Source organism: Phascolarctos cinereus, unplaced genomic scaffold (assembly GCF_003287225.1).
Source record: "Phascolarctos cinereus isolate Bilbo 61053 unplaced genomic scaffold, phaCin_HiC Scaffold_1;HRSCAF=81, whole genome shotgun sequence".
NCBI classification, from domain to species: domain Eukaryota; kingdom Metazoa; phylum Chordata; class Mammalia; order Diprotodontia; family Phascolarctidae; genus Phascolarctos; species Phascolarctos cinereus.
The window spans coordinates 243,375,165-243,393,650 of NW_027555514.1; the positions used below are offsets into that span (position 1 = coordinate 243,375,165).

The window sequence follows — 18,486 nt, forward strand, 5'->3', positions numbered from 1 at the left end:
CTAGAGTGGTTTGCCATTTCCTTCTCCACTAGATTGAGGTAAACAGAGGTTAACTGACTTTCCCAGGGTCACACAGCTGGTAAGTGTCTGAGGCCAAATTTGAATTCAGGTCTTCCTAACTCCTGGCCCAGTGTTCTATCCACTGACCCACCTAGCCACTTCCATCCCTATGCTAGCACAGGGTTATTTGTAATAGGAAAAAGAAGGTAGTAAAACATACCTTAAAATGTTTCTCTAAAGGCCATCATTTGTCCCTGTATTCAAAGACACCTATGAAAACCTCCCCAAACAAACCCTGAATTTCATGACCCAACAAAGTGGTTTCTTTACCTTCTGATTGGTAAAAATAAAAATAAGTTAAAACAATCTGAAATAAGAGGCACAGTTTGTACTATCTTATGTTGAATCCAAATTTATTCATTTGGCTACTATATTAATCTATTTTTTAAAACCCAGTTTGCTTCATAAGGCTTTTTATTTGACAGCATCCAAAGAGATAACAGGTTAGAACAATGAGCCAAATCTAATGAAATTAAATGTAATAGGGATACGCATAAAGTTTTGTACTTTTGTTAAAAAATTGTATAAATACAGAGTGGGGAAAGATAGTTAGATAATTCTTTGTAACAGAGTTCGCCCTCAAAAAGAATCTGCAGTGTCATGTGGCAGGTAAAGAAGCTGGTCTTAGGCTGGACTAACAGAAATGTGGGGGTCAGAACAAAGGACGTTGGGGTCTTGCCTGCTCTGCCCTGGCCAGCCCACATCTAGGCTATTGGTTTTAGTGCAGAGGGCCATAGTGGAGGAAGGATTTTGACAAATTGTAGTGCATCTCAAAAACTGAGAGGACTGAAAACTATGCCATGAAAGAATTGGGAATAAACTTTTAGAGAGGATGTCATAGCAGTCCTGAATTTTTTGAAGAGCTGTCATATGGCGGTGGAATTAGACTTTATTTTTTGGGTCCCGAGTGTAGAACTAGGAACAATGATTGTAAGCTACAGTGGTAACAGATTTTGGTTCAATATAAGGAAAACTTTGCTAACATTATAAAGAGAACAAACATTCCAAAAGGAGAGGTGGACTCCCGTTACTAAGAGAGTTGTCTTCAAGTTAAGAAATACTAGATGAACACATTGTGCTTCTGTAGTCTGCATAATGGTAAATCCTCTTTACCCTGTTCATTTGGCCTCAAAATATAGCAAAATCCTATTTTTCCTTCATCTTGCTGAGCTTAGTTTCTCCTCCCATTGCTTAGTTTCCTATTTTCTAAACTTTACAGCTTTAGCACACATATATATGCATATATGTATACACACACATATATATGTGTGTGTGTGTGTGTGTGTGTATGCATATATAATTTATTAAAGCTGGTGTTTACAGTTATTCCTTCAGTGAAACGGTGATCTTACTGGCATGGTACTCCCTGCAGAGCTATAGATTATAACCCATCTGTAGTTTTTTAATCCATCTCTGAAGTGGTCATGTATATTCAATTGGCACTATTTGGAGCTATAATTATATAATGTATGGTAATTAATTCCAGACCAGTGAAATATACAGAATTTTAATAAGAAGAACTACTTTGGGGGGATTCACACACAGTTTATACTAATTGGGATCTGGCAGTATTCCCATAAATCCTCTGGAGGGAGATTCACTCAGAAGTGTTGGGGGCTTTCTCTAGGACTCTTAAAATTATGAGGGTACCAGGTCAGCATTATTAATTTATCCCTCATTCTCTAAACATGTCTAGCCTACCTCCTTTTATGCCACTTCATACATATCTTTTATGCCACTCCTTGTGTACAATTCTGACTTGGTCATATACTGCAGCCTGCTACATCCATCATGTATCTCTTCTCTAGTCTTGGGAAGACTTGCAATTTTGATTCTTTGAGATTGTGATATTCCATGATCTGCAGGCGTATATTAGCACATTAAAAATATTGGTGGTAATAAGGTGATTTTTTTTTTGTTTCAGAAAAAAAGCTTAGGGTCATCATACACATTATGTGGTTTTGTAATCACTTTTTTAAAAACGTGTGTATCAGACCCTTGCTAAGGAATGTTAGTGGCCCACTATTGTTTCAACTGCAACACTAGACTCAGCTTACGTCACTTTGAGTTACCTTGAGCGGACCCTAACATTTCAACACCTTTTCAAGGAATAAGGACTGCCTTTATCATATATAAATGCTACGTTTTGTTCAAGTACCTCAAGTTGTTAAGAGTTTTTATCGCCCTAAGTAATTCCTTTTATGTATAAATATATATTACTAGATCTTTTATATACATGTACATATATATACACAAATATGTATATCACTAGATCTTTTGCTTTAAGTTATAACTGAGATAATATACGTGAAAGCACTTTGAAAACTGTAAATCACTACATAAATGATATTATTAGTGGATAGAGACTGTATCTGTCATTTCATTGATAAAAGGACCTTCCCAGGTAAGGAAACTTCCTCTAGCAGTGCAGGTTGGCACCTTCTCTACAACTTGAGATCTTAGAAAGTTGCCTGAAGCACTGAAAGGTTCAGTGATCTTCCCAGAATTTCAGAAGTGGAACTTGAACTGGTTCTTCCCTGAAGGCAGTTGTCCACTCCACCAGGCTGCTTTTCATTTCTTACTGTTGGTCCATCAATAAGCTAACATTTATTAAGTACCTGCTGTGTGCCAGGAACCCTGCTAAGCGCAGGGGATACAAAGGAAGGCAAAAAATTGTCCTTACTCTTAAGGGACAACACCCAAACTAAGTATATACAGGATAAAGAGGGAATGTGCTCAGATTAAGGAGGACTGGGGTCAGTTTGCCCTGCTCTATTTTCATACATTTGTGAACTGGTTAATCACACATAGGGCTGAAGTCTGGGCAAGAAAATGGTAAAATGACTGATCTATATGGCAATAGAACCTACAACAGGCCTACACAACATATGGCCTGGCCCGCCAAAGGATTTCTGGAGGCCTATGAAAAATGTAGGGTTGCCACTGGCACACTCACCTGTTTGTCATGTGATCTGCAGCAACCACTTTCATTTTGTCTCTGGTCTAACCTATCTGCAGCCCGAAGAAGTTTACAAAGTTGTGCAGTTCTGACCTACAACCTTGGCCTCCCTTTAATCATCTGAGCTTCATTGAAACTCTTTAGCAACATTGAGTTCTACACAGAGCAGATGAGAGCCTGTTGACACATTTTGCAGGTTTATTATGCATGTTATGTTTTAATGTTCTTTTAAATGGTTCAGGTAGCCAAGAAATGAACTTTTGAGAATTTTAATAAGGTGAACAGAAAAGAAAGCATTCTTTTTTACATACATAAAAGTATTCAATTTTTACTATATCCTGTTTACATATAATGCTAATTTTTTCCCTTTTTTTCCCTTTTCTCCCTCTAAAGACAATAGTTGAACTTGCGGAGACAGGAAGTCTGGACCTCAGTATATTCTGCAGTACCTGTTTGGTAGTATTCTCTCTCTATTTTTCATCTAAAATGTAACGTAGTATGATGAATATGGAAGCATTTTAGAATGAGATTTGAGTTACAGTAAAAAAAAAATTATGTTGTGGTTTTTTTTTTCCCAACGTGCTATTTCTTTTTCAAGTCTAGTAGTAAATCAGTCACAGATTGAATGGATAACTTTGGCAATAACATTTTCCCAGAATGGATTAGATTTGGATGGCATTTGCTTTAACTGATCAATGCAATTTCCATCATTCTGTCATTAATATAAATCACCATCCAGAATCCATGTCTGGTTAAGCTGTTCAGTTCATTCAATTTTGTTCCTTAGTATAAATAAGAAAATATGTTGTTAACTGTCTATCTGTATTAATTTGACCAAGCTATACAGCTTTTTAAATGGAAGTATTATTTTCTCATGTTTTAACTATTTGATTCTTATCCCATCAAATTTGTGTTTAAAGTCCCATATTACATATGACTCAACTAATCCATTTGGTTCTGTGCATTAATCTGAAAATATCTTCAGTTTTTATGTTCAACATATGTTGTTAAGATTCTTTTGGATTTCCTGACATGCTTACAAAAGGTTTTTGTAGACATGCTCATTTCCTCTCTGATTGTACATTTAACAAAAACTACAATTTAAAAGATTGTCCTTTTTCCCTCAAAATTTACAACCACCCTTTCTTGTGTGCTTTTCAGTGGAAATATTGTTCTGTCCACAAAACAAGGAACATTTTGCCAACACAGTTCCCATATGAACAAATTATTTATACAGTTTTTAAACGTGAATAACTTTTAGAAAAAACATACGGATTTAGTGGCAAGAATGATGATACCTTTTGTTGGTCATTAAATAGTATGAACTCATTATCTTTAATAAGTTAGTGAACTCCATAGCAGAATTAAGAGCTCACCATAATAATGGCAGAAATGTTCATTTATTACTTGTTCAAAGCCTTCTTCTCCTTAAAGTTTCATCTCTTTCAAGAAACCTCCTGAGAACTCTCCCCATCTACATCATTTCTTTCTTGGGATGCCCATAGCATTTCATTTGTAACTCTTCTGTAGCACTTTTGTCTCACTGGTGTTGTGGTTGTTTATGCATAGGTTTTATCCTTTCAGCTTATTAATCTTTTTAGCTTTTTAATCTTTGAATTTTGGGAAATTAGGATTTTGTGATATAAATTTACAGTGTTTCTTTTTTGTTGTTGTTTTTGTCAGCTAGAAATCTTGGCATCAGAGATGTAGTCATAAAAGTAATTTTTTTCATATTTGTATTTTTCCAGAGTAAAAAAATAAATAAGGACAGAGAAGGTGTTTTCCCCATTATAGCCCCCACAGTACCTAGCACAGTGTCTTCTGTGGGTGCCCAAAAATGTCTGTAGACTTTAAAAGACAAAAAGTTTTCCTGAAAAGTATTTAGATTAAGGTTTTATTTTTTAAAAAATCATATTTTAGGAACAAAAACTCTCTGCATTGGATTTTTTAAAAAGCAGATTTATCTATTTTATACATTTATATTCTTACATCCAATTTTGCCTTAGAGCACTTCCTTGAAAGGAAAAAAATTCTTTAGCGTTTACAAAGGTTTTTTTGCTTGTTTTTTATTTTACTTTTTACTCTTAGTAGGTAATAGTCTTCTGTGGATGGCTAAACTTAGGTTTTGCTACTACTTGAAACTCTGTAACTCAATGCAATGGATCTCAAACTTACTGAGTCCACTGATTCATTTGGCAGTGCTGCTTTACAGACGGCCTACCTCACTCATTCTTGCCACAGCAAAATAATTTTAAAATTGCACCCAAATTAATGATATTTATCAGTACTTTTGATCAAACACTAGCGAGAAGTATCATAAGTAAAATTTGTTTCTGGCATACATTAGGAGTAAACATTGTCGTATTATAAGTATTGATACGACCAGAGACCAGCCTTTTCAGAACGTGAGTGACTCATGTACATTCTTTAACATTGTTTTTCATGATGGTTTCTTATTGCCAATGTCCTTAGGAGTACTCTCAGTTTCATATAGTTTCAAATAGTTTACTAAATAATAGAACATTTCTTTCCTTGCCTATTGAGATCTGAGTCCAAGTTTTTAATTTTTTTCCCCATAAGTCATTAATGTTCAAAGCTTCTCTAAAACCTGAGCATTTTTCCTCTGCTTCCTTAGGTATTTGGGAACTTCTGCAGAAGAAATGCTGCTTCTTAGGCTCAGGTCTTGAGAGAGCAAGTAATAAGAAACTGATATGTAAAACATTTTCTTTCTAAGATTTGTTACTTTAGAGAAGATGTTTAGATTTTTAGTGACTTGGACTTATAAATTCTTTTTTGTATCTCATAGGTTTTTTCTTCATTCTTTTTATTAAAGCGTAAACTAATGTGTCCACTTTAAAAAAAAAGTGAAAACAGATTTCACTGCTAGCTTTCATCAAGAAACAGTTCACAAATTTGGTATGTTTTTATCTTTCAGAAGTTTGAAAGATGTGGATAAATTGTAAATCAGTTACAGTGGCAAACAGTTTCCCTTCAGTTGAGCAACTGTGTTCAGAGCACTGTGCCAGGTTTTAGGGGAGATAAAAAGTTTAGATGAGTTGGAACCTGATGTCCTTAGCTGACATTATCTTTTTTTGTTTTTTGGTTTGAGGAAATTAGTTGTGATACCAAGTTCCAGTGGTTTTCTTTTGTTTTATCAGCTAAAAATCTTGGCATCAGAGACATAGTCATAAAATTAATTTTTTATCTGTATTTTTTCAGAGTAAATAAAATAAGTTGTTTAGCTTTTCATTTTTCTTAGCTACTGGGCTTATAATTCTTCTTTAAAATATGCCTTTTAACAGATACGGAAGCCAGTGAGGTCCAAACATTGTGGTGTATGCAATCGATGTATAGCAAAATTTGATCATCATTGCCCTTGGGTGGGTAATTGTGTAGGTAAGCGTGTTGGTAATTGTTTAAACATGTTGCCCGTTTTAATTCAATGAGCATTTGAAGAGAAGTATTAGAATAGGAGCTACCCAAGTTTCTTGGAGATCATTTACTCCAGCCTCCTCCTTTATTAACAGATAAACTGAGCTGCTGGGCACTGCCCTTATCCATTGTCCCCTCCCTTCCCCCAGCCATGCAGGAACCCTTTTCCTGGTTGTCCTGCCTAAGGCGTCTTAGTTGGGAGAGAAATCATTAGGCGGAGAGGTTGGAAAGTCAGTGCTCAAGAAGAATCTTTTTTGGGGGGAAAATTCAGACATTGCTGTAGCCCCCATATGATGCCTGAATTCTCATTATTTTATACTATTACCCAATAATGAGACTGCAAAGAATGAAAATACAATGTTTATTGAAAGAATAATATACTTGGAGCATGAAAAGATTAAAAGAAATAAATTTCTTACGTCTCTAGTATGTGACAGTCAGATTGGAGGAAGATTGATCAAGTATTGTCAGGAGAGATGGCCACCAGAAGAGAGAAAGCAAACGAAGAAGAAAATCGATGGTGATAATAGGGAACATGGTATCCAGGAAAGGCACAGATATGGAAAGAGACACTTTTGGAAAATTAACTAATGAATTTCTGTTTAAGTACTGTTAATTAACTTACCTCTCTCCCCTCTCCCCAAAGAGTAAGAGAGAATCTTTAGAGTGTTTTTTCTTTGCTTCATTAGGAATATTTTTCCAGCATGAATGTGCTTTGAGAGCCTTCAGGTCATTGTTTGTTTTCAAAAATATTATTGTAACATAGCATGACAATTTCAGTGGTTGTTCTGAACCATCTCCATTTTGTATTATATGCCAAGAAAATTTATCCATCTCTTGGTTGATGTTTGAATTTTCTCTTAGGGGTAGAAATTGAATGCTTCTTGTGTTACTCCCTAGGAGCAGGCAACCATCGCTATTTCATGGGCTATTTGTTCTTCTTGCTCTTTATGATCTGCTGGATGATTTATGGTTGTATTTCTTGTGAGTATAAATATTGTCTTACTTTCTTAAAAGTTAAATTTCCAAGTACTTGCTTAGGTACTATTAGATTGTATGTCCATATTATTAAACAGTATGTTCATTGCTAATGTTCATGCACCATATCTGTTTGAAGGTTTCAGCATGACATAAATAAAATAAAGTTTATATTTTTTAAGCCTCAGAAATCATGAAATGAACGATATAGTTTGTATTGCGTGGTAGTTGCTAAAGCAACAAAAAAGTGACCAATTGTTACTTTTTTAAAAAAAGAGTTATTAGAACTACCCTTTAAATGTAATTATGACTAAGCTTAGTCCCAGAGAAGAGTTGAGAAAATGCATCTCCCTCCATGGGCATGGACTATCTTAAATGTTGTTAGATATGGTTGATACGATGGTTGATTTTGCTGAACTCTTCACTCCTCCACCCACCATATTTTACAAGTAGTGACTTATTGGGTGGAGGCAGAATATATTTGGAAATAACAACCAAAAGCATCAATAGAAGAAGATAAAACAAGGAAATACTCTTTGATGTGACAGAATTTATAAAAACTTCCAGGTAAACTTCTGACATTTTTCATTATCCTTAGTGAAAAAAATATTTTGTAGAGGTAAGAGGTAAATAGGATATTTATAAATCCTGAAATGTAATTGAAAATGAGGCATGGGTTTTTCTAAGGTATTTTAAGATTTATTAGCATAAAAGTACTTTTTTAGCATCAGTTTTAGTTCATCTAACAGTTGCGATATCATAACGGAAATGTCAGAAGGATGGGTCATTACTTTCTGAAAATCATTTGAAAGAGGCTTAAGTGAAAAAGTCAGTTATTGGGGCAGCTAGGTGGTGCAGTGGATAGAGCACCGGCCCTGAAGTCAGGAGGACCTGAGTTCAAATGCGGCCTCAGACCAAACACTTGACACTTACTGGCTGTGTAACCGTAGGCAAGCCGCTTAACCCCAATTGCCTTTAAAAAAAAAAAAAAGGAAGTCAGTTATGATACTTCAGAGTGGTAGATATCAAAATTTGACAGGAATTGGCATAGAAAGATGTGTTTCTGCAAGTTTTGAAAAAATCTGTACAAGGCAATTTCCTAATTTTTTCCTCCCCTCCCCCCACTGCCCCAAACAATTAAGTAGCATCTTCTAGGTAAGATAGACACACAGTCCCAATATATAGTCCAAGAAGTTGTAACAGCTTTACTGAGAAGTAGCTGTCATAATGAGAAAGTGAAAGTCTCTCCTCTCCTCTGTACAGTGAGCTAATAGGCTCCTAAGCAAGTCTGAAGCATTTATGGATTATCGAAAGAAAATATAATTGCAAACTTTTCCCAAGCTTTTGCATGTATGCAGCTTAGATCAAAATGATCATTAGATGACAAAGAGGAATAACTTATCAATTTTAAGTGGCTTCTGGTCTTTAGTTATAATTTTGATACTTTTTCCATGAATATATCAAACTTTTTTATTAGTAATAGACATGTGTTGTTTACAAAAAATGTCAGTAAAAAACCTTTTTTAATAGTATCTTCAGCACAGTGCCCAGCACCTTCTACTTCTGCTTCGGTTACAGATTGGGGCATCCACTGTGAGACTACTTACACGAAGGATGGATTTTGGACATACGTTACTCAGATTGCCACATGTTCACCTTGGATGTTTTGGATGTTTCTGAACAGTATTTTTCACTTCATGTGGGTAGCCGTATTACTCATGTGTCAGATGTATCAGGTATGAGAAAACCATTCACTGTGATTCAGTGCTGTGCTGCTTGGAAATTACTTTAAGATTACTGTAGTCATCCAATAATTCATCTTTAAATACTTAGGGTTTACAAAACTTTTTCCACACCACAATCTCATAAGTGAGGAATGAACGCAGGAATGCACATCTATTAAGTGCTTAGCATTTGCAGAGCATTCCACTAGGGTTAGGGATTCAGATAGAGAAGCAAGCCTGTCCATTTCAGGAATTCACATTTTGATAGAACAGAAAGTCCATCTATTGTTGCCCCGCTCGTTACAGATAAGGCAACTGAGCCTTAAAGAGATAGAGATTAAGTGGCTGGCCAATATGGAGAAACCACTGAATGTCCAAGCGAGAATTCAAACCCAGATCTGCTAACTTTATTATTCGTCACCCATTCCACATTATACTTGCTTTTCTGCCATGTTTCTTAATAGACTTAAACGCCTCTTGCCAACCCTATCCTGTACTTGCCCTGGATCAACCTCATTTTCTTCCTCTTTTTAATAATGCCCCAGGTTATTAATTGTGTTTAAATTATATTTAGAAAGAAACACATTTATTTGCCTGTCTGATTCTTTTAAATCCATTTGAAGAAAAAACCATGAAGCTGGATTGTTTGTATTTTTAATATTACTTACTTTATATTGCATTTATTTTATTCAGTCACTAGTAGTAAAGAATCATTTATCTCCAAATGTAATATGAGATGGTAGTGAAATTTGCATCATCTAAATATAGGTTAACATCACATTCAATGGAATGAGAAGTTTCATTATTAAAAATGACTAGATAGGGGGCAGCTAGGTGGTACAGTGGATAGAGCACCAACCTTGGAGTCAGGAGAACCTGAGTTCAAATCCAGCCTCAGACACTTGACACTTACTAGCTGTATGACCCTGGATAAGTCATTTAACCCCATTGCCTAGCAAAACCAAAACAAAACAAGACAAAAATGACTAGATAAACTCCTGTGAATAGTTTTAATTTGAAAAATTTCTGTATAGGTATAAATGCTTTACTTTTTTTCTTGCCTCTTTGACTCAAGAAGTTACCTATACCTTGATGACAGATTTTTAGAAATGATTATCTCTTCTCTCATCTTTTTAAGGTTCTTTTTATCTCTAAGATTTGTTTTCCTATTAAACTTTAAAGGCAAAAACTATATTTTTTCTCCCTCTTATATTGTATAATATTTACGTAATAGGTACTTAATACATGTTTGAATGAATTAATAAAGAAAACAAACTTTAACATTGTCCTGGGTGGTAATTACATAGATTCAGATATGAATTGCTTGGGTTTACTCTACCTATTGCTTGATAACTAGATTGTTTTCTTGAGGTAGCATTCTAGTGGAGTGAGAAGTCTCACAGTTTGACACCCGTAGGTCGTGTCTACCTGGCACTACCACAGCCGGTGGAGATGTAAAAAGCCGAGGGAAGGAACTCAGTGGAGATATAGAATTCTAGATTAAGAGTTTGGGGGACTTCAGGGGTCATCTAGTCTAGCCCCCCTCATTTTACATATGAAGTCAAAGAAGTAAAATAGCTTGCCCAAGATCACATAGGTAAGAAGTAGGAGAGTAAGGATTGGAATCCAGGTCCTCTGACTCCAGAGCCAGAGCACCTGCTCCACTGTATCATTTTCCTCCTATCTAAATGATTGTTTTAATCCAAATCAACCAGAATTTTATCATGATCAGTCATGATTTTATCATGATATATAGGAACATAGATTTATAGCTAGAAGAAACCTTATAGGACAACCAAAAGCAAATAAATTTAAATAGATTTTTTTCCTCTTGTCTTTATCATCTTGGATATTAATCTATTAAAGTATTTTCTAATTGTCCTCCTTGCCTCGCTTAAGTATTTCCCCCCTCCAATCTTTCCTATACTTAGCTGCTAAAATGATATTTTTTTAAGCATCAGTAATATAGTATATTATTATACTGATCTCCAGCAAACTTCTTGTGTGTGTCAAGTTCTTTTCCTCCATACCCCTCTGAATTTCCATGTACACATCATTTTCATTTATTTGTTTGCCCTTCATATATCAAAAGTCACTGATCGAAGTTTTATGGATGAAAAGAAGGGCCAGAATACCAGTTATTCATTCTCCAGTCACTTAGTGTCTCCTCCCTGACCCCATTGTCTTCCCTGGCAGGTGAAGAGTCTGATGCCCTCTTTCTTTTTTTTTTCTTCCCGTTTTTGTGAATCTTTTTTTTTTAGTTTTCACATTAGTCGTGTTGTAAAGAAGGATTAGAACCAATGGGAGGAACCACAAGAAAGAAGAAACACACCAAAAAAAAGAGAGCAAATGGTCTGCTTTGATCTGCATTGTGACTCCATAGTTCTTTTTCTGGATGTGGATAGCATAAAATGATATTCTTAAAGCACAGATTTGACTGTATTACTTCTGTACTTAGGCCATTTGACATGAGTTCTCTCTTTTCCCCGTACTCTTCATCTCAAAATCCCACATCATGCTCCCAGCTCTTTCTCTCTTTCCCATTGGTCTCAAATAAAAAGGTTACCCTTCTTCTTGTAAAGGCCAGCCCCTGTAAATGTCCACTTTATCCTCTCCTCTCCCAACTTTTCCAGTAGATTGCAACCAAAATCATCTCCCCATGTCTCTAAATCTTCAAACTCTCTTAGACTGTTTAGCTTTTGTGTCTCCTGCATCTAATCCAGTGCCTCCCTCTTATTCATTAAGCACGTAAGAAATGTTGTTTATTGATCAAAAGTTTATTTAAATGTCCAGATGAATTAATAATTTAATTTTTTCTTTCTCATAGATATCATGTTTAGGTATTACTACAAATGAAAGGATGAATGCCAGAAGATATAAGCACTTTAAAGTTACAACAACATCTATCGAAAGCCCATTCAAGTAAGCAAATATTAATGTATTTTATTTGTTTTCCTTTATTTTGTAAGATTTTTTTTTACTGTTTAGCAGATTTCCTATAGATAATTCAGATAATTTAGCATCTAGGAATTTATGTCTGAAGCTAAGTTGTAAATTGTAACGTTGGAAATTTGCTTTTCCTTGGGAATACTTCTTTTTGCCCATGGTATTGTAGTCTAAAATTTCTTGCAGAAATATTACTAGTATTCTGGGTAAATTTTCCCTTAGAATTAATTGCATTTAATGTAATGGTGCCTGATGGCAGAAGTAAATTCAAATTTTATGATCCTGTCAATGACATATTTTGATGTCTGAATAGAAGTGAATGACTTCCATTGTGTCCTTGAGTGTTAGAGTGGGCTCTTTGCATTCAGATCCACTTTGTTACATTCTTTATCTTCATCTTCCTTTAAACAAAAACTAAAAGCAGACCTAAGAAAAGAAAACTGAAAAAGAATAATACTTCTCTCCTGGGGAGAACTAATTGTGGAAATAAACCAACCTCTTTTGCAGAGTTATAATTGAGAGCTTGAACTTCCATATTCTTGTCCCTCTTACTATTTGTTTATTTTCATTGTTTTTTTTAACTATCTGCCAGGTGCATGTTTGTGCATATTTTGTCTTATACGTTTTACCTAAGTTTTGGAGAAATTTATTTCCTTCAGTTGCTAAAATCTTGGTGATTTTTTTTGTCATTTATTTTTTGGGATTTTTTTCCAGACCAATCATTGAATAACCTGGGAAAGCTGTTATGCAGCTGTTTTTGAAATAGCACTTGACACAATCTAACTATTAAAGAAACGTATATTAAAACCATTTATGGCATTTTTATGTGCCTGTTAAACTAGTAAAACTAAGAAAAATGATAAAATTGAATTTTATAAGTGAGTAAACAGATTGACTGACTCGTTGATTTTGTCTTTGTGAATAGCAGTCGGGTAACGTTTAGCAGCTGAGTGTTACAGTAGATAGAGCACTGAGCCTGGAGTCAGGAAGACCTGAGTTCAAATCTGGCCTCAGACACTTTCTAAGTGTGTGACAATGGGCAAGTAACAACCCTGTTTGCCTCAGTTTCCTCATCTTTAAAATGAGTAGAAAAGGGAAGTGGCAAACCACCTTAGTAGCTTTGCCAAGAAATCCTAAATGGAGTCTTGAAGAGTTGAACACAACTGAAACAACTAAACAACAAAAAACATTTAACAGTATAACAACAAATTGTCCATTTTGGTTGACCCAGTTTAGTGGTTGCTTTTTTTTGTTTGTTTATTTTTTGGCGAGGCAGTTGGGGTTAAGTGACTTGCCCAGGGTCACACAGCTAGTAAGTGTCAAGTGTCTGATCTGAGACTGGATTTGAACTCATGTCCTCCTGACTCCAGGGCCGATGCCCTATCCATTGTGCCACCTAGCTGCCCCGTGGTGGTTGCTTTTTGATAGACTAGCTCTCCAAAGAAAGAAGGAAAAATTAAAAAAAAATTACCTAATAGTTGGCAGTTATAAAACCCTATTTTATATGCTGTACCTTTCTCACTTGATTCTTACCAGTCTTGTGGGATAGCTGGTAAAAACAAAATTCTTCTTTTACAGCTAAGGAAGTTGAGCCTTAGTTTAAATGATTTGTTCAGTGTCACACATGTAGAAAAGGGCTCCAACCTAGGCCTTCTGATCCTAAATCCAACTGCCCTTTCCATTGTACCCCATTGCCTCCCAGAATGGTACGTAGCTACATGCCCTACATTTTGAGAGGAACTGAAAGACCTGCCTGAAAATCTTTTACTTACCTAGAGGAATTCTCTTTCACCAGTAGATCTGTCTTTGAAAAGTTACCGTCACTAGCTGTTGAGAGGAAGGAAATTTGTTTTAATAGCTACAACACAGATACATTTTAAAAATTGATAGCTTTTATTTTTAATAACCTTCATTTCCAAAGTTACCTCTTCCTCCCCTCCCCAGAGAACCATCCATTGTAGCAAATTTTTTCAAAGATAGGGGGAAAAAAAGAGAAAGTAATTTGGCAAAACTAACCAACACATCCCCCAGATCTGTAGTGTATGTATGCCGTGTTACATGCCCCCAGTCTATATCTCTCCCCCTCATCTTCTCCCAGTTTCTCTCTTCTTTGGGCCCATGCTTGGTCATTGTGATTATGCAGTGTTCCATTTCATCTGACAATAGCCATCTTAAAGTTGCAAAGATGCTTAACAATAGATAAAGCAGTGGTTTGGGCTCCTGCAGTGGAGTATTACACTAATGGATATTTTGTGCTTTTGTTACCTAGCCATGGATGTCTCAGAAACGTTATAGACTTCTTTGAATTCCGATGCTGTGGCCTCTTTCGTCCTGTCATCGTGGACTGGACTAGACAGTATACGATAGAGTACGACCAAATTTCAGGATCTGGCTACCAGCTCGTGTAGCACCCCCTTTAACCTGTGAGCGAGTCTTCTCTGAGTGACGCCTGGAAATCTTGTCTGTCTGTTTCTCTCACTCGAATCCACACCCTTCGAACAATAGCATGCTCTGTGTAGGGCTAACCCTGAATCTTACAGCACCTTCTCTTCGTCGCTTTATTATTAAAAGCAAGCGTGGACAGAACACACTGCCACTGCTGAAAAAGAAGGAGAAAGACCATCAGCAGGACAGGTCTCGTCTTCATGTGGGATTTCACCGCGTCCTCACCTCTTTGGTTTTCATTCTGGTAATACTCTACACAAGAAGTACCACTTGATTAAAAAGTTGGCGGACGCTACACAGATCAGAAATACTCAATTCAAGTGAAGTTAAGATTTGTAGTAAAATACTATATTTGATGATGCAGGTTGATGTTAATAACATTGTATTTAGTTGTAGTGCTGGGGTCTTAATTCACTTGAGTATTATGTACATTGAAAAATGTACATTGGAAGACTATGATGAAAATCATGTCATTTTATTTGGGATCCACTGTAAGACTGCTATTGAAGAGTGAATGGCACAAGAAAATAATGTTCACAAGAAACGTGCTGCATATGGTTTATTCCTATCAGCTGATATAGGCTGATCTATTTATAGTACAGTGAAATAATTGTAAACACTTTTTTCTGAGGTTGTCTGGTCTGATAATACCTTGCATGAGTAGAGTAAGTCAGTTTCCTTTGTTTAAGCTTAAAAGCCCTTTTACACAGTGCATGATATGCCTCTGAATGTGTATGTTAGAAGATATGAGCCAATGAACAATAAATTGGAATTTAATTTGATATGTTGAATATCATGGCAACAGTTTTCAAAATTATGTTACCTGAACACTGGAGATAGTCCAAATACAAGAACACGTGCAACCCCCCCAAAAACCACCACCACCACCAACAAAACAAAGGAAAGGAAAGGGGGCATTTTCAAGGAAAACCATATAAGTAGAGTCAAAGAAGTGAGTGAAAAAGCTCAGTGACCTAAAGAAATGGCTTTCTTTCCTTTCAGTTTCATGTTGCAATATAAATTGTAAGCATAATAATGAAATTTAGCAAAAAGGAGATGATCCCTGCAGATAGCATATGTGAATAATAGTGATTCATTCTGGTAACGATGGCTTGTCAGCAAGTGGAAGTTAGCCCCTAAATATAACTAAATGTTCACAAATTGAATATGTTTTTAAGAAAATTTCAAGCTATCTGAAAGAATTTCAGAAAGGCTTTTTACTGTTCGATGTGATGCACTGATCATTTTTGGTTACAGCATTTCATTATACTCACGGTGAACTTTAATTCACTGCTTTCTTAACTATTGTTTACAGAGCGAGACTTGGTTGAGTCCTCTTAAGTGCTGTAGCAAACTAGTGGTTCGAGAAACCTGTGAGAAGAAACGGGGGAGGGGTGGGAGGGAGGGGAGGCTGATAACAGATCCTAGACCCGTGTAAAGAATGTGTATCTGTATATAAATAATTTATCAAATAGTTTTCTCTTTGTGAGTGTGTGTGGTAGTATATTTAAAATTGCTCATTTCATTTTATCCAACCAAAAAGAATAGGAAAATATCTAATGAGCTTCTAGTGATGTTCAGTATTGCTGTGAATAGGCATTATACCCCACAAGTTCACTGCATGTCTTATGCTTGGTGAAATTAGCATTTCCTGTAATACAGAAATTACAGGTATTAAAGCAATCTAGTGGTATCCCCGCCCCTTGCCTTAGTAAGAGGAGCAGTGAAATTGTAAATAGTTAATGTTCAGTATTTGCAAGTACCATTTTTTTTCTCTAGCTGTTTCTTTTATCACAAGACACACAGAAAAAATGCAACTTTAAAACCTGAAAGTTTTAATATTGGAAAATTGACATCTATATTTTATTTTTAGAAAGGGAAGAGATGTGTAGAGGGGTGGCAACAGAGCTGTACTGTTTTGTCATAGAAGGTCAAACAACTGGTGAATTTTAAAAATGTCTCTGCTATTTTTAATTATTCATTGGGGGGAAACCTCAGATAATTTTTTTAATTCAAAAGTTATTTATAAAATGCTAGAATTTATTATTTTAACTTTTTATATTTTGAGTCAATTCGCATAACGACTCAGTTGCAATTTTTACATTTTTATCAATGGTTGAGAAACAATGTATAAATGTAAGTGGTTTGACCAAATTTGGATGAGTATTGTTACCATGGCCTTTCTCTGTGGTGCAATATTCTTTCTATATGTTTAAAAAAAAAATAAAAAGACTAGATGAGCTTGTCTTTCAGAATAATAGAAATGTCCATTGAATTCACAAGTACTTAGAAAAATATTCTGGATTTAGGGCAAATGCTGATATTTATCTTTCATCTCACAGTACAGTGAGATCTCTAATCCTGAAGTGGTCAGAAGGCCAAGAGCCAACTATGCAGCAGTGTACCGTCCATATAATCATTTTAGGGGCCTTATTTGTAGGGAACCCACTTACCCACTTCAAAAATTTTGTGTGAAGTTGATCCAGACCAAGAATAGTTCAGATCAGCTGCACTGGACACATTTTAAGTAAGTAGGAATTTAAGTCAGTCTCAGCCCTGAATGTGTATCATTTCTTTGAAGGTTTTTATGTTCTTGTGCCCACTCAAGCTAATTTGAAATACTGAAGTGCACAATACTGCATCACTACATCTTAGCTATGGATATTTTGGTTTTATATTTTGTTTATTTATAACTGTGCCAAGTATTATTTTACTACTGTCAGGACCTTGTGTTACATTGTGGAATAAAAACCCTGTAAAATGTTTAATAAATTAGCTCTCCTTACATAAATTAAATCTGTCAGATTTTTGTAAATTATTAATCAAAATAAATATTGACTATTAAATATATGTTTAGCTTGTGATTTCATTATCCCTCCTACCCGCAAAAGATTCAAGATGGTTTCTTTGGCCAAGCAAAGTGAAAGGACTAATGTATGAAATTCTCATGTTCATGAATTTATAAAGCTGATGATGAATTTGTACGTGAGGAATTTTGAATTGCTGTTATTATCCAGGCAACCATTGGGTTCCTTCCATGAGCCATTCAGGGCCCCTGATTTTCCAACCTAAGTCTCAGTAATTAAGCTCTGGTTCAAATGCATAGCTTTCTCCAAATGTGATAAAGGCTTATCTTTTGTTTCTTGGGAAGGTATACACGCCTTCCCCCCCCCCCCAAAAAAAAAAGGCATCTTGAGTCAGTAGGATCCTGGTAGAAACAGTGAAAGTAGGTATCCAAGCAAAGCTTTTTAATGATGATGGAACCTGGCATGTTTTCAGTTTGAAGTGTTCAAGTGCCTCCTATGTGCCAGGCCCTGAGGTTACAAAAAAGAGACAAAAGACAGTCCTCACCCCCAAGGAATTTTATATGTCATACAAATGTAAACAAACAAGCTATATACAAAATAAATAGGAAACAACAGGAAAGCCACTAGAATTAAGAGGGGTTGGGGAAGGATTCCTTAGAAGGTGGTATTTTAGTTGGTACCTGAAGGAAGCTAGGGAGCTCAGTATTTGGAGCGGAGAAGAAAAACCATTCCAAGCATGGAGGACAGCTATAGGGTGGACAGGATACCCAGAGCTAAGAAATGGAATTTCTTGTTCATGGATCAGCCAGGAGGCCAGTGTTATTGAATCAAAGAGTATGCATTGAGCATGCAAGGTTTAAGAAGTGTAAGAAGAGGGGGGCAGCTTGGTGGCGCAGTGGGTAGAATACTGGCCCTAGAGTCAGGAGAACCTGAGTTCAAATCAGAGTTCAAGTCTGGCCTCAGACCAGACACTTGACACGAGCTGTGTGACCCTGGGCAAGTCACTTAACCCCAATTACCAAACAAAACCTCCGCCCCCCCAAAAAAAAGGTGTAAGAAGACTGGAAAGAGGTAGGAGATGAGGTTATGAAGGGCTTTGCATGCCAAAGCATTTTGTATTTACTCCTACAGGCAA

At 35.9% G+C, this 18,486-nt stretch overlaps 1 protein-coding gene across 4 annotated transcripts in view; it reads left to right on the top strand.

The window, feature by feature from the left end:
• The window catches only part of ZDHHC17 (zDHHC palmitoyltransferase 17), a 104,986-nt gene extending 87,592 nt beyond the window's left edge, over positions 1-17,394 (top strand). For 3 of the 4 annotated variants that reach the window (XM_020993449.2, XM_020993450.2, XM_078146371.1), the window contains 6 exons: positions 3,413-3,475; positions 6,322-6,415; positions 7,352-7,435; positions 9,008-9,165; positions 11,981-12,075; positions 14,369-17,394. In XM_020993449.2, the coding sequence (XP_020849108.1) occupies positions 3,413-3,475; positions 6,322-6,415; positions 7,352-7,435; positions 9,008-9,165; positions 11,981-12,075; positions 14,369-14,507 (633 nt within the window). In that variant the 3' untranslated portion in view covers positions 14,508-17,394. Of the gene's footprint in view, positions 1-3,412; positions 3,476-6,321; positions 6,416-6,878; positions 7,436-9,007; positions 9,166-11,980; positions 12,076-14,368 lie in introns of those variants that run through there. The other variant, XM_020993451.2, reaches the window with a different exon arrangement.
• The last annotated feature ends 1,092 nt before the right edge of the window (positions 17,395-18,486 follow it).